Below are 17,887 nucleotides of genomic sequence, written 5' to 3' on the forward strand. Positions count from 1 at the left end.
AATAGATAATTAAGAACTAAATGCAATAGTACTAATAATAACATTTAAATATAATTTAATATATGACACTTCAAATTTAAATTATAGATGAATTTTATAAAATATTAATATCAATATATATTATTTTATAATATTTGATATAGATATACCTACTAATTTTAAAATACTTTTTTTATTTTTAAATTATTATGTTGATTAAATTTCAATAAAGCATTATTTATTTAAATTTCTATTTTAATTGTATAAAATCAAATTCTTAAGAAAAATATTTCTTCTCTACTAATTTAAATTTTATTTTATAATTTTAATAGTGTGAATTAAGTATCTATAAAATAGTTATTTGATTTATATTTTGACAAATAAAAATAGAAAAAATCAAAAGACATTTAGATGATGTTGAGTTCAAATCTTCTTCATTATTAAAAAAATAAAAATTAAAATAGATATTTATTTTAATCATTTTGAAAACCAATTTATTAATAATAATAATAACAATTTAATATAAAATAAATAATCTTTATGATTGCATTCTTAACACGGCATTTGAATTCCTATTTATTAAACATTAAAAGCCAAAGCATAAGGGATTTAGAAAGAGGCTGCTTTCCTTACCATTAGCCTCAGAACATTACAGCTGAATTCTGAAACAAGAAATTGAATTCCCAAAATAAAAAGATTGTTAACGGCATGATTCCTAATTTGTAGGAACATACATAAACTGCATATTCTCTGTCGCTCACACATATCCCCTCACATTCATTGGTAACGTGTAAGCGGTGGCCATATACATGATTAAAAATGGAGCAAAATGTCTCGGGGTCGAACATCACTGCCTGCATTTCTTTTTCGTTGGTTTCTAAGTTTGATTGAATAGAGCGAGAATTTACCGAGGCTGGGGGGAATGGCGGCTATGAGTAAGTCGCAGGGTAGTAAAAGGGTGGGTGTGTTGCTCGTGGCGGGAAGTGTTGCTGTGTTGGTCGGAGGGAAGCTGTGGAGCATTAAAATGAAAGCTCTGCAGGATGAGCAGGATGACCTGCGCAGTCAAGGACTTTTGACGCCGCTGAAAAGAAAACCTCCTTGTTCTCCTGTGGAGGCTAAATCCAAGGTATTTTTCAACTAAATCTTCAAAAATGAAAGCAAATGATCGAGCTTCTTAAGCTTGAGAAGGTAGCACATAGGCCGTGAAGTATCAGTACGCTATTTCCAATATTGTTCTGTCCCTGTCATGAACAAATTAAAGTAGTCCAAAATGTTTATTATACTAAGATCTTACACATTTATTTCCAAAAGCTTATTTCTAAATTTTATGGACATCGAAAACATCAAATTTTTAATTTACTGCGAATTTTTTTATTCTGATTCAGATTGACTCGGATTTTATCTATTTCATTCTATTAAGTTTAACATAGGTCCTAGATAATGCTTTGTATTGTCATGTAACCTCGCTCTGGTATCCTCTGCAAAAAATTGGACCAATGTAGAGGATTGTGGTGGGATGCACTTTCGTGTGACAATTGTGTGCTCTTTTGTATCCTCAAGTGAAAATTTGCACCAGTGTAGAGGATAATGGTAGAGTTTGCCTTAGTGTAGTAATAATTAAAAACAGAGAACAAAGAATGGAGAGAAAATCAGAACAGGACAGATGAAATATTGCCGCAGAGAAAGGAATTGCTGGAAGGCTCATTCCATGCCATTATTCATTAATAGATGTATATATTTATACATATAAAAGACACAATTACTTTCTGATAAACCTGCAAATTATATTGACAGCAAACTATAATTGTTGCCAGCAATTTATTACTTATTGACAGTTAACTGAAGATGTAACTAGGACTCTTAGACATATGTGCACTTCATTTGCCACATACACAGCAGCTTGTATGACTTATTCTAACACTCCCCCCTTAAGGAATAACAGAATTTTGATTTTCCCCTAACATATCTCTACATATTACAAACTAGGAATTAAACTGACTAGCAACCAAAAAAACAAAACAAAACAGTACATTATATAGAAGCTATTCTTTGAAAATAGTTCTTGGACCAACAAGACTTCTTTAAGTGGTTCTCCAACTGCATCAAGCCACTCCTCAATTGCTGATATAGTCATGCAGCTATCATCCAAGTACCCAACATACCATTTGCACATGAAGTATCTCTTCACCCTCATAAAGGTATGATGTTAGACTTCTAGATTTTCGGATCTCCCCCAAACTATTGGACAGACACCAATCCTTAAATGTATGTCTCATAACCTCAATGAGGTATAGTTTCTCCAATCCGTTAGCACCTTTGAGCATCTATCTAGCCTCTATTGCATCCTTTCCTATCTTCAAAACACTCCCTTTTTCAAAATAAAACAAGTTCTTCATCTTTAATGATGTCCTCATCACTAACAACATTTTTTGGTTTCCCAACATCAGCTATATTTACCAATTCTTTAACTTTGCCTTTGAGAAGGTCATTTGCACAAATTTTACAATTAATTGCAGTAGTAACATTCAATCTCATTCTTACATGACATTTTCTTTCCCACCCTTTTCTTTGAGTATAATGCAAGTTCAAGCTGAGCATCTTCTCCTAAATCTCCTTTAGCTGCACTCTTTTCTTCAACTAAGAGCATCAAAATCTCATCTTCTAAAGTCTGTGACAACATCTGACTTAGAGTAAATATAACATTGTTATATTTTGAAGGCAAACTATTCAACAAAATAGCTTTAGCATCTTCTTTATCAACTGCAACACCAATTTTCGCGAGCTGTATAATGAGTGATCTCAGATTGCTTATGTGGTTAGACATAGTTATATTATTAGACATCTCGAATCTAAATAATTGCAGCTTCAAAGAGAACTTTGCATTTGTTGCTTTTGCTCCAATCAACTTATTTAATTCATACCAGAATTCTTTAGACGATTTTTCTAAATCAACATGATGTAATTCTGAATCAGAAAGAGCAAGAACAATAATGGACTTGACTTTCTCATCTCTACTTTCCCAATCAATCTTCTTTTTAGCATTTGTAGGTACTCCGTACTACTTCAGTGCCATTAACCATACCCCATAAACTTTTGTTCATCAATTGCATTTGCATTTTCACCTTCCATGTGTGAAAATTATGACCATTATATTTTTCTAGAGGTACATCCATTTCCAAATACTTCTATGATGAAAGACAACAAAATACCTTTGAATGTTGCACAGCAACAGGATTTGCAACAGCAGTAGATTTACAGATAAATTTTGAATGCCAACTTTCAGATTGGGCACATTGCCACATACAAAACATGGAGATCAAATAGTGACAAGGATGTTTCTGCATTATACATCAACTTTGGCTTATTTAGCTCTTCAACTTTGATGCACGCAATCTTGATCAGCAAGTGTTTGACTACAGATTCAAAGCAGATAAAATATTCTCTTTCCTTCTGCACTGCAGCTTAACCAATTGCAGGTCTCCACAATCTCATGTGGAGACAACTATGAGAAAATTGGGTTTGAACAAGGCTATTATAAGGCAATTGTTCCAAATTGTAGTATTTGTAAAGGTAATAGATTTGTTGCTAGCATTCAAAAACTAAAGAAAGCCATAACCACAAAATCTCAACTTTTTAACTATGAGATGGATCATATAAACCTCATACCGAATGATGCAATATCAAGTGAGGGAAACCACACAAAACAAAAAGAGCCAATTGTAGAGCCTCCTCTGTTAGCGAATCTACTGATCAATTTGAAGTTGTCAACAGTAAACTTAGCTTGGTGGCCAATGTTTGTACACATGGTAATATTAGGAAGTACCCTCACCAATAGTACTTTCAATGGTGGATTTGGTGGGAATTTGCTTCTAGAGAAACCTTGAAAAGCGCAATCTTGTCACCAACCTTCCAATTGGTGGGAGTGGATCAATATGTCATAAAAGAACTTGGAGTACTCATGGGCCAAAAGGTAATCATCAGCAAGGTTGATCATAACTAGAAAAATAATCTATTGTCTATCAAAAATAAAGGCTGGAAATAAATCATAGATTTGAAGAACCTATTAGTCAACAAAGCAGTAGCTCCATTGGCTGATAGATCATTAGATTTGGACTTTGATAAATAATGATCAAAAGGCTGAGACCAGGGTCCTAGAGAGTTGAACGATGAAGGGGTTTTGGAGTTACAATCTTCGTCAAATGATGAAACTAGCTCTTTTAGAGGTATCTCCATTGGCAACGGAAGATTATGAAGTCTTTTAGAATGACTGTAACTAAATAGAAATCGAAGAAGCAAAGTAAAAGAATGAGACGAATGTGAAGGATCTGTTCATTGCACTTATCACTTAGAATTTATAGAATATGAAGTGGGTGGTGCTGAGTTTGATGACAAACTCACACATCAATTTGGAAGTAAGGAGGACATGAAGTATAAAAAGTTTATGTTGATAAATGAAAATTTGGGATTAGAAGGTGATAATGAAATGATTTTAGTTTGAGAAGCTGATATATGATCGATTTCATAGATTCTGTTGAAGCATCAAAATTGGACTTAACTAATGTTCAAGAAAGTATGATTAAATATGACACATTATTAAAATTCTTAATCTAAAGTCTATTTTTTCATGTTGTGCTAACAATTGTTACAAAGGACCCTATCTACATTGTATACAAGAACAAGAGATGAAGTTAGAAGACTATTTTAGCAAACTTTATTAAAAAAAAAAGAAAATGGAACTTCTTGTAGTGGATCAAAAATAGAAGTACGAATAAAATTTAAATGAAGTTGGAAAGTACACTACATGTAGGTCCCACATGATAAAAATAAAGAGAAATATTAAAGGAAAAGGTGTGGTTTCCTGATGGATGGAGGAGGAAATTGAAAATAATAATTATAAAATTCCTTACACATCGACTGTATGGCCATCCATCAATGTTAATTCCATTGTATGTGTAATGTCCCAAACTAACTTTTTTTTAATTTTTGCAACTTTATGACAAAAATGTATAAATCCTCAAACTTTTTGAACACCAAGTTCTTGATTTGGGCAATGTGAGAACATATGGTGTTTGGCATACTAATATATTGGTGGCAAGCCACATAGCTCTACAATGGATGCAATAACTGAAAACTAAACTTATGTCATGGCGGTGTAGCCTTCCAGACTTGCAAATATAACTAATTTGGTGGAGAATGGTTCAGATATAAATTAAATGACAATGCAAATTAACATTGAAAATTCAACAATAATTTTGAGATTACATAACTAGCATATAAATGTTTTAATATTCCATGAGAAAGATAAAGACAAATATTAGAAAATTGCTGTTATAGCTACTTCACTAAATGGCCAATGCTGGAGACTACATATGGCAAAGATAAATGTCACAAAATCCTCCAAATAAAAAATAGATGGCTTGCATTGGATAAGTTTAAAGGAATGGTAAACCTTTGAATTGCTATCACCTTGAACAAATCCTAAAAATTGAAATATGGTAGCTGTCTGCAAATTTGTACAGCCCAAACTATAAAGTTGGTATTACGCTCCCAAAACTCCTATGTAATGCTGTAAATCCACAAAACAGTACTGTTCAAATAATCAATGTATTAAACAAAGGAGATGAAGGCTACTTAAATAGATTTAGAAAGATGATATTTCTAAATGAAACAATCGTGAACAAAAGCCAGAATTAGAAACCACCAAAACTAACTAAGATGACCATTAAAGAAACATTGCGTTATTTAATACCCTCCCTTAATGGTCATCGTCTTAACAGCCCTACAAAAGACAATCTATAGGTCTTTTGATCACAAACACAAAGAAGGCTGCCCCTTCTCTTTAGAACATTCTGCTACTGTTGAGACCCCACCTGGATTTGCAAAATGTTAACGATCAAGATAACCAAAAACCTTCTAACCTGATGTTGGGAAAACAAAAACTGTCCCTCCCTTTCTCAAACAAAAACCATGATTTTGAGGAAAAATCAACAAACCCTTGTGTAGATTGTTGCCCTAGCAATTTTAGGTGCAATCTAGAATAGCTGCAAGAAACCATGACTTTTGTTGAAAAAAATCGCCAAATCTTTGATTTGATGTGGAGATCACCCTCGAAACAGTTATTTTTTTTTTCTTCTTGAGGAAAAAATTATAAAACCTTACAGTAATTTTTTGAGGAAAAAATTATAAAACCTTACAGTAAATTTTCGAGGAAAAAATTATAAAACCCAAAAACGATTCAGACACGATTTTTGAGGAGAAAAATTGATTAAAACTAGACACAATTTTTGAGAAGAAAAATCGATCAAAACCCATAAATGATTGTTAAGGAGAAAATCATACAAAACACAAAAACTATTTTTTTAGGATTTTTTTTTGAAAACCCATAAACGATTGTTAAGGAGAAAATCATACAAAACACAAAAACTATTTTTTAGGATTTTTTTTTGAAAACCCAGACATTGAAACATTAGAAAGTAGCTGGCACAAAATCCAAGACACTGATCAGCATACAAAACTTCATTTTTTGAGGAAAAATGGTAAAACCCTTCCACAATTTTTAAGGAGAAAAAATTATAAAAACCCACTACTAATTTTTATGGAGAAAAATTAGAAAAACCAACACTAATTTTTTATGGACAAAAATTAGAAAACCCAAGCCGAAACATCTCTAGGCGGCCAAACAAACAGGTAGTCTGCATGCCCCAGCCATGTTGATGCAAAGAGATGAAGACATCGCAGGTCGCGGTTACAAGCGCAAAGGATTTCAGGAAAAACCTAGCCGTAAGAAAAGAATAGAGGTGTCAGCATTTGTAGAAGGAAGATCACGAGCCAATGTCAAACCATGAGCAGACAGATGCAAAATCACATGGCTCCAAAAACGTAGAGAAATCATGAGGGCCAGTTCGCAGAAAAAAAACATAGAAAAAGATGCCCAGATCAGAAAACGCGATCAGAAAACCCACAGACGGCACCAAAATGCGGGTCAAAACCACCAAAATGCGGGTCAGAGGAAAATCTGAGCCGTTGGGTTGTAGAGCCGTCAAATAAAAACGGGCCGTCACTTAGAGAAAGGAACCCAAAAGTGACACCACCCTGCCACGACCGGGTACAGATGAAAATGGAGGTCGTCGGGCTTGAAAAACGGCTGCTAAATAGCAACAAATGAGGTCACAATTTGCCATGAAGAACAGAGGCACGATCATGAAGAAAAACACCGTCAAACATGCAAACAACCCTCCTTCATGAAAATCCTCCTTCACAAAAACCCTCGAAAATCAGTAGAAAGCTCCAACGATTTTTTTTCATAAAAAATCGAACAGCAAATTTCTAGAAAAAAAATTCCAGATAAGAAGAGGCTACACATTTTTTATTAACAAATTCACCAAATTCTGAAAAACCCCATTGACCCACTTTGATACCATGTTCAAATAATCGATGTATTAAACAAAGGAGACGAAGGCTCCTTAAATAGATTTACAAAGATGATGTTTCTAAATGAAACAATCATGAACAAAAGCTAGAACTAGAAACTACCTAAACTAATTAAGGTGACCATTAAAGAAACATTACATTATTTAATAAGTACAACTGACATTAGAAATGGTTCAACTGGTATAAGATAATAGTTTGCATTTATTATAGGTCGTGACTCCTTTTGATGCCTAATTGCCTCTCTTTTATGATGGACGATTTGCACAAGGGATGCATAAAGGTACAACCAAGTACAAGAATTGTACGCTATGAAATTCACAAATGGTACAACCAACTTATGATATGGTTTTCTCCACATCTAAATCAAAATATGATTTGCAAGAAATTGAAATTTGATAATCTCCTCAAATTTGGAATTCAACATGCCTCTGGAAATAGTTTTGCAATTGTCCAACATTCTAGTAGTTCCTAAGTTGAATTAGTCAAATAAATAGGAGGGTTTTTGTCTTCAATCCATTTTGCCAAAGGGTTTTTGTCCTAGGGCAAAAAAGATTGAACGTATGCTCAATCTCAAGAAATTGGATTTTGATAATAAGTGGAATGCTTTCTTCTTTGCCCAAATCCTTCATTTATAGGCTCTCGAGGGATTTCAATTGAACATTTTATTCTATTTCCCTTTTCCGTCCAAAACTTTTTTTTAAAAACAATGTAGAAGTTCCTATTAATTAAACATCCCCTCTCTTGTAAAAACAAGCTTGTAATAATAAAACATAAGTTCTCTTTTTATGAATATAACGTAAAGTTATTTTTGGACATCTTAAGTTAAATTATTAATTGTTTCCCTAGCAACATCCCATTAGCCTATAGGAAATTGAATAATAGGCTAACAGTCATTTGAAGACTTATGCTTGGAGAGCGGAAATGATAATATGGCCAACTATTTGTAGCAATATTTCAAAATTTTATTGGCAGCTTTGAGCCTCTTATATAGTTGTCTTCCAAGCACTTGTTAGAGTCTATAACTCAAAACATACACCCTCTACATTTGCTCAGTTTGCATATATTGCTAATGGTACGTTGCACACTATTCTGCCATGCTCCTTGTCTGCTTCCTTTGCTGTATGACCAAAACCTTTTGTTCCTTCCTCCTACTATATGACACTTTCTAGAACATCCTTTGCAGAATTGTCACTTGCCATTGTATAGTCTGTTTATCAGTTCTTCGCTGTCACCATATAGTGCGAAAAACCTAAACAAACTCATGTTGCAACCTTATAGCCTTCTAATTTTCACTTTTAAGTCTACCATTGTACAGTCTTATGCTCATTATAACTTTGCCAAATGATTAAAATTAGGCACCTCAACTCCTATTGTATGACACACTTAACCACAACCCACTTCTCAATTCATGCGCCTTGAATGTTCTACTATTGCTACCATGTAGGATAAGGAGCCTATTGTTGCCATTCATGTAACTGCTATATGATCCCATATAGAAACAACGCTTCAATTTTCAGCCATATGGTTTTGAATGAATGTTCTACTATTGCTACCATGTGGGACAAGGATCCTATTGTTGCCATTCATCTACCTGCCATATGATCCCAAATAGAAACAACACTTTAATGTTTAGACATATGGTTTGATAAATCAGCTATTGTTATACACTCTTTTAAAATTGCTAATAGATGCCCTCTAGCAAGACACTGTAAAAGGGGAGCCATCCCTTATGGTCTTAATTACAATAGGCCAATGATTTGGGTACGACAATTTATGGTGTGTCAGAGAATTGAACAAGGTTTTCATGATGGGGACATATTTGAAATGCCAAAAATATAGTTTGGGTACAATGATCGACTTGCTAAAGTATTTTTGGAGTCAATTGTACATTTAGACTTGGCAACTTGTTTGTATAGTCTTCTTAGGTAGTCCATTGAATTGCATACTCACTGGTGAGTGCATTCTTCATACGATGCACAATATTCTAGATGTGTTGATGATAAGGATATACTTACTAAATTTGTAATGTCCCTTCTTGAGAGCCTCCTGATTTCTGCCCTAAAATGACAATTCCAACTTAAGTTGAAGAATGCAATTCAATAACAAATATAACTTAATAATAATATAATCAATTGCAATGCTCAAAATAAGATAATCTTGGTTTAGGTCCTACAAACAATATTAATTAATAATCATTAAGAAGTAAGAATAATATGATAACATCTAAATTTACAAAGTGTTAACATTAAATATCAAGGTTTCATAATAATATATAAATCCATATGAGCATCAATCGTATTTAAATCAAAGTACCCCAATGGCATTAATAATTATTCTAAGGCATATTCCTATAGTAGTTACATTAGGAATTTGTTAGATTTGTTTGCGAACCGGAATCACAAGGATGGTTGTACTTGTATTGCTAGAGCATGGGTGGATCCTCGTCCATCCCTCTTGGGGTGGCGTACTTGGGAAGACCCTCAAGCCTAGGTGCGCTCATACGCCTCCTAGTCTAAGAGCATTGCATCTTAGGGTGGCGTTCTTGAAAGCCCCTCAAGTTCTAGAGAACTCATTCACCTCCCAACCCACAAATATGGCAGGAGCTTGGTTCACTCCATCCCTCAGTCCACCTTGGAGGTGCACCATCCTTCTCAATCAAGCTCAGGAGCCCTCATTCGCCTCCCAGCCCACGAGCATGCTAAGATCTTCAATCCATCCATCTTGGGGTAGCGTGCTTGATAAGAAGCATGAAGATTGCCTTCCTCACCAAGCCTAGGAGTACTCATATGCCTCTCAGCCCACAAGTTGCATCTCAAGGTGGCATACTTGATGAAGGAATGGTTGGTTCTTCACCTTTCGTGAACTTGAAAGGCCAGTTGTCCTTCCTATTTGCAAGCCATTTCTAATAAATTCAAACTCAATTAGCTATTAATTATTCTTAAAAGGAAATGCAATTAAGTTACTATGAGCAATTACTTAATTTCTGCAAGGTATATCCATGCATCTATATACTTATAACCTTTTTCTATTCTCAAACTTATCTCACAATATTTTATTGCTGATGATAACATTTATTTCTGCCTTTGTATCTTAATTTTCCTTTTTGTTTTTCAGATTTCACTTGACTTCAGAATTTTGTAATTGCTCCAATGATTTTTCACTTGATGCCTTCTACAAATGAAGTGTCTCCCCTTTTATATCTTTGATTGGGGGGTAAGGTTACGTCTTTTCACTGACATCATCTCCTTTGGAAGGGATGCATCTCCTCATAACCAAGCACTGCCTTTGAGTGTTTTTTTTCAAATTTTAATTGTAATTCTTGAGGAATCGCTGCCCTTGGATGCACTTAAATAATCATTGATAATTTTATTTTCTTTAACTAGTTGCTGGCAATTATGTACTATTTAATTATAGTTGGCCCTTGCTATTTACTTTCTTCTAACTATAGTTGACCCTTGAAATAAGTTGCTATTTACTTTCCTAATTCTATTTGGCCCTTTAAAATAGTTGATGCCATCCGTTAATATGGGTTTGTGTCTTACAATGAATTGCTATTATATTTAATTGCATCACCTAGGTTTTTCTTTATTAAGACCGCATGACAAAATTTTCCTTTCTACTAATAGCTGAAGAGCCAATTGCAGATTCCTAGCTAGTTGTGCCGAAGTTCACATTCCAAGGATCTTCATCATTTCTTTGTGGTCAACATTCAAGTTATGGTTTTATTGTCTTGGTTGAACAAATGAAACATCTACAAGTAGACCTTTCCTCTTCTTTAGTACCTCCAAAAATTGGAACAGTTTCCTTGATTTTACATTATTTATATAATTGTTGTTCTTTGCTTGTCGATTATGAATCTAGCTTTTCCTTTTCAGAGGGATTTTGTAGTCTAGACTCCATACAATAACTTGTTATGTTTTGTTAGCTTTTGGGTAGTTCTTAGGAGTTAGCTGTAAGTCGTTCTTAGTAGTTTTATTCTATTCTTCCAATTTGGCAGTGGTTGGGCATTTTTAGCAAAAGGCATATCCTAGTCACAGGGACCCCCTGTCCCCCCTCCTCCCCCCTTCCAAGCCTTCTTTATGAACATATGACCCACATTTAAGGTGTAATGCATTCTAACACATCTAACCTGCAAAATTTAAGCACTAAATAGTCTAAAATATATGTACCACTAATTACTATTATTATTATTTCTGCTATTTCGAAGTTCATGAACATTGTATGTAAAAAAATAAAAATAAACAATTAGTTTTCAAAATTTAATATATTTGTAGTATCTCACAATTGTAAAAAAAGTATGTTTATCTAACTAATATAAATCCAACTATTCCATAAAAAATATGGCCATTTATTAAATAAGATATAAACATCTCTCATTCTTTTTATTTTATATGATATACGGATTAACATAATATCACTATAATATATATCATTCTATATATATACATTCATATCTCTAAATACTATATATACTATATTTTTTACAATATAAAATTCATTATATTATACATAATTGAATATATACTATAATATTTATAATCAGGAGAGATATATAAAGGTTAAGTAGAGCTAATTAAAAGTAAGGAGCATGAATGAAAGGAAATTTATTTGCTTTTAATTGCATATTAATAAAGGCTTTCGGTAACATGTATTTCGTTGCTCCTAATTTATTATTAACTCATTTTAGGAATAAGAGGAAACCGTAAGATCAACCTATTATTTTAAGAGTGAATACAAAACTAAAAACAACATAGGAATTGTGGAAGGCCTAACTCAAAATTTGGCTTTCAATTAATGGTGAATTCTCTTCCTTACCATCCTCTCAAGCCACCCAAACAAGTCACAAATTTTCTCTAGTGTAGTTGTCTCTAAAGTCTCCAAAAAGAATTCTTCCAGGTATGCAACCACAAGATAAATATATCCAAAAATCCCTCAAAAGACCAAAAGAGAGGTCTAAACAGGATAAATATATCCAAAAATCCCTCAAAAGACCAAAAGAGAGGTCTAAACAGGATTGCCAAGCCATTGGGACACATGGGTCTTTCTTCAAGCTCCTATATATGTAACTTGCACCTAGCATTTGATGGGTAAGATAGGTAGGAGGGATGGGTTGAGTTGTCATCCTCTCCCTCCACCTCCTTGCAAGCGTATTTTTCCATCACACAAGTCCCTTGGAGTACCCAACCCCTAGATACTTAGCTTAGGGTGCTATTTTTAATTTCTTTTTCTTCCTTAAGACACATTTACTCCCATTTTAAAATTCAATAATGATGCAAATCCAAGTTTGCATATTAGGGAATATTTTCTTAAACATAAATTATACTATCATAATTGAATTCAACAAATAAAATGACCACTTAAGATATTTAGAACATTAGGCAAGCTGGGCTTGACAAATGGGGTCAGAGTCCCTTCTAAAACAATGATAATTGTAATAAATGTTATTTTAGTGTCTAGCATTCTATCTACAACTCATCTAAAACCTGTAAAAATCATAATCACATGAAATTACATTTAATATTCCATGTTGTATGAAACACTGTATTAGGGCTAGTACCTCGTATACATACTAACCACTACAAGAAGAGTAAGTCAAGGAAGAGTACTAGTTAACTCTCCATCATAAATCATGAATTTGATGAAACATCCAAGATAGTATAACCATAAATAATAATCAATCTACTGTATCCATTAGACAACACATATAGAATGTACTAATCCATTAGCATTAACATGAAATAAAGTTATTAATATACGAGTCTACAACATACATATCCAAATAAGGTGCAAACATAATAAATGTTATTAAAATGTTTAATACCTTATCCCTAACTTATATAACTTGTGGAAACCATAATCACATAAAATTATAATTAAATTCTCATGTTGCAGAAATTGAGGAAACTCTTAAGAAGCTGGTGGAAATGCACGTGTAGCAGGAAACTGAAAAGCTAAAACTTGAGGTAGGCTTTCCTCAATCCTTGTGTTATAATATTCTGTTTTGGATAGTAGTTAAAAAGTAAGGAAAATTCTAAAAATTGAGTTAAGATATTATGAAATTATAGAATATTGTTGTATTATTTTCCTTCTTGTGAGTGACGAAATCGCTCTTGTCCTTGGTTGCAAATAGTGTATATGTTTGGCTATGTGCTTCTTTGTATTGTTTACCCAGGCTTTGGATCTCCCACTGGATTCAGGGTAGGCCTCGTGTGGGGTTGAGAGGTGAGGAATCCTCCCATAGGAAGCTGTAACTGAAATTCTTTCTATGATGTGGTGTAAACTAAGGTAGAAGTTGTGTTGGTGTGTTGAAGAAATTAAGAGTATACTAATTGCAATGGCTATAAATGTTTATGTTTGTTGGGGTTTGAGAACCCCTAATATGGTTTTAATGAAGGTTGCATTTCCTTTGATCCCCTTCTTATGGGTCAGTGCAAATAATCCGTTGTGTCCATCCCAGCCTTTGTTTTCATCCCGCTGTTGCTTGTAATTTTTTATTAAAAAAATGTTTATATCTATTCTACGATGGCTTCCTGACTTAGGTGTTGGCTACAGCCATGTGAACTTGATGACGCCATATTGTAGGGTGGTGAGTACCTCCCGTTGGTCATCTAAAGCTACATGAATCTTTGAAGATTTGATCATATTAAAGATCACATGCAGATTTATTACCCAGACTTGTAGTTCTACCATACATCCTATGGATTGTAATATTGTTGGCTTGCAGATTACCTACCATTTGACTTGCAGATTTTGTATTACCTGAAGATTCTGTGCTACTTGAAAAGTAAATCTATTTTCAAAGTAGCAAGTGTATTGTGTTAAATGGCTGGAATAAGTGATAAATTTGTATTCTGCATTTAGTGTCTTGTTGGTTCACATGGTTGCTGGGAGTAATGATGTGCTATTAGCAAATCTGGAAATGTCTTTGAAATTTAGGAAAAAACATATGCATATGATGTAAAATCTGTAATATGGAACACAATTGTTTTGTGTAAAAGTTATGGAGAACATGTATCGGGGTGCATATTATTTATTGTTAATTTTCTGAAATGTTTTGTAGAACTAGTAATGAAAATTATGTAAGTATACAGGTGCATCCACACAAATTCTAATCTCAGGTAATGCAAAAACTTATGTATCAAGTGAATGTACAAATAAACCGATATATGCCTACTAAATGCAAAACTTATGTATAGACTCAAATGTACACAAATATCTTCTTGTATATTGTTGAAATTAAATATTCACTGGTTATACATTTGGCTGTAAACAGAAATATACGCTTGCATAATCATGCCAGACACGTATCACTTATACATATGCATATGTATGTACATATATAAACAAAACCTGCAAGAGAGAATTGTAATGGGCATATAAATGAAAATACTTTTATTAAAGGCACCTGTATTAAAAAAAGAAAATAATATATAAAAATTAGACTAGAGTCCCTGTGGGGGTGGATGAAAAGTGGCTGAATATACCTAGTTTACTTCTTTGTCAATAATGTAATATGATTAAAGTTATACGTATGTTATTCAATCTAGTATATATAATGTTTTATGCTCATTTCTGAAGTAAACATCTTATCAGATAAAGGAGTAAAACACATTATTAAGGATTATACCCCACAGTTGAAAGTATGACTATGGGGAACATCAAATCTTCCATAAATTGAACCCAAAGAAGTGCTCATTCATGTTTTTGTTTGAAAAGTTTGTTGTGCGTTCTGCACACACCCCAATCTTGATGGGGACCCCCATGTCTGTCTGCCCTTGTAGGAGAAAGCAAGCAATGAAAAGAAGTTAGGAAGGCTTCAAAATCGCAAATTCGGCCTTCAAGCCGAAAATGGATAGAAATGAAGTTCAAAAGCTCACAGATCGGCTTATAGGGCCGAAATGTAAGGAGAAGGAGAAAATCGTGCAAAAAGCCCCATCAATCAGAAAATCATTAGTGAAAGGGCGAAATGTGATTTTTGTAAAGTTAGATTTGAAATCACGCCATTAACTCAGAAAACCCGAAATCAAAGAGGGCGTCTAAATGAAACAAAACTTTAAGTCGCTCATGAAGTCTTTTGAGCCGAAAAGTTCAGAACTCGCAAAATCGGCTAAAAGGCCGAAAATGAAAGGTAAACCCTAGCTTGCGCAAGTCTATCAAAATGGTCTCATAAGCCGAAAAGGGGGAAAGACATTAAGTTCGCATTTAAACTTAAGAAGCTGACAACTTAAAGTTTCAAAATCGGCCTCTAAGGCCAAAATGCAAGCAAAGGCTCTAAAATCGATTTAGTAGGCCGAAATACCAAGCAGAATCACGCAAAGGAAAGCAAGGGGCCGGAAATAGCAAAGAAGGGCCAAGTCACACGATTTAACTTATGAGACCGAAATATAAAGTGAAATCAGAACCTTGCAAAATTGGCTTGCAAGCCGAAAATTACAAAAGTGCAAACTCACAAAGTAATGTTTTAGGCCGAAAGGCTCTAAATTCCTGAATCGCTTCAAAGGCCAAAACTGAACAAGACCATCTAGAGTCGCATTTCGACCCATTTAGCCTAAAATAACAAATAACCCCTAAAGGCCGAGAATGAAGTGAAGAAGTAAGAAATTCGACAAAGTCGAAAAACACCTTCAACAAAATCGCGGAAGAATCTTCAGAGGGCCGAACTAAGAATCCAAATCGTACATTTTCCTCAAATGGTCTGAAAATCATTGGGTGAAGGAGGTTCGAAATAGAAAATCATGCATTTTCCATCATTTGGCCGAAAAACTTATAAGATCAAAATCGTGCAATTCGCCCTATTTGCTCGAAAAAGTGAAAAGGAGGTAAAGCACACAAAAAGAAGAATAGACCGAAAAGGTTTCAAATGTAGAATCGCCAAAAAGGCTCAATAGGCTGAAAAGGTTTCAAATGTAGAATCGCCAAAAAGGCTCAATAGGCCGAAAAGGTTAAGACGTTTAGCCCCCAAATTGTACATTTTGACCCATTGAGCTGAGAACAAAAAAGAAAAAAAGAAAAGTCGCCCATTCTAGGCAAAGTGGCTGAAATTACAACTTAGGAGGGGGGGTGTTTTAAAATTTGATGATTTAATTAAAATTGCAAAACAAAATCGCGAATTTCATCAGGCTCGGGGGGCGTTAAAATAAAATAAAGTGACGTGCATTTCGTGAAAAAGAAGCCGAACTTTCAAAATGCCTAAAGAGGCTGAGTTCTCTTCAACAAGAGGGGCATTTAAAGAAAAAATTAATGTTTGTTAAATTGATTTATTCAAAATGATTGATCCGGGTTGAAATTGATTGCTTGCAGAATCGACGACGTCAAGGAAGAGCTAGGCGTCAACCTGAAACACAAATCAAGGACCAGATTGCGATCAAAGCTGGGAATGAGGAGCACAGGATCAAAACGACAAATCCAGGCATTGCTAAAGCAGAGCGCGTCGTAGAACGCAAGGTCGAAGCAACAAAGCATGGGGAAGTGCACCACCATTGAACCGGCCAGACCAAAGACAAAGAAGACTCAGAATGCAACGAATATATGCATTCTTAGAAATACACTGTCGGAGGAAATTCCAAAAAATCAGTTTAAAAACTGAAATTGTTTATTGTAAAAAGAGAGCTGCCTGTGGGCCCCTTCTAATGGATTCAAAGTGAGGGGACACAAGTTAGTTATCTCCAACTACCAAATTGACCGAAGTAATGCCAATTAGTGATAGTTAGTTGAGAAAGTGGTTGGGGGGACAACTGAGAATTGAGTAGGCATGGGTTAAAGTTGCTAGGCTTCTAGAGGGCAGATCAGGACTGTTGGATGCAGTCAATCCTGGCCATTGATTGAAATTGTAAATTCTATAAAAGGCAGGATGCCTCTCATTGTAAAGGGTTAGAGTTTTTGTAGATAGTTAGAATAGGTTAGATTGTTAGAAGGTTAGAATTTAGTAGAGTTAGGAATAGAGTAGAAATGTTGCAGAAATTGTTGTAGTAGCAGCTAGAATCAATATAATGGACATTGATTTGGTGTTTATCATCTTGGTTTTAGTCTGTTTGCATGGTTTCCTTCAGCAGTTTAGATAGATCTTTTTGGTATGCAGGTATTTGATGGATTCAGGTTCATACCATTGGGGATATGTTGATTGTATATCCTTGTGTATAGTTAGTTTGGGCCATTAAAATTGTGTTTAGTTTAGTTGCAGGTGTCTGTCTGAGCTGCGCTAGAATTGGGTGCTTGGGTATGTACTTGCAGTCTGAAAATCTTCTAAGTCCCCTTGAAGATTGCACCATTCTTGTGAGGTTGTGAGTTATTTTGGCCAAATAGGGATTGGTTATGTTGAATCCGTCTACTCGCACACCAGTCTTGTTAATTTTTAGGTCTCTTAACCCTTCTCCTTTGTTTTTTATTCCCCAGCTTGAGAAACACAACATCTTAGGATGCAGAATAGCTTGTTACAAAACGTAGGCCCCCTTGTGATCCCAGCAAAACACATCGACCG

The 17,887-nt window shown here is 34.4% G+C and overlaps 1 protein-coding gene across 1 annotated transcript in view; it reads left to right on the forward strand.

Moving 5' to 3' along the window:
* The first annotated feature begins 583 nt into the window (after positions 1–583).
* Positions 584–17,887, forward strand: part of LOC131034070 (uncharacterized) — a 123,824-nt gene continuing 106,520 nt past the window's right edge. Inside the window, exon 1 of the mRNA XM_057965421.2 lies at positions 584–1,105. Within this exon, the coding sequence (XP_057821404.2) occupies positions 902–1,105 (204 nt within the window). The 5' untranslated portion in view covers positions 584–901. The remainder of the gene's footprint in view (positions 1,106–17,887) is intronic.

This window comes from Cryptomeria japonica, chromosome 2, assembly GCF_030272615.1.
Source record: "Cryptomeria japonica chromosome 2, Sugi_1.0, whole genome shotgun sequence".
NCBI classification, from domain to species: Eukaryota; Viridiplantae; Streptophyta; class Pinopsida; order Cupressales; family Cupressaceae; genus Cryptomeria; species Cryptomeria japonica.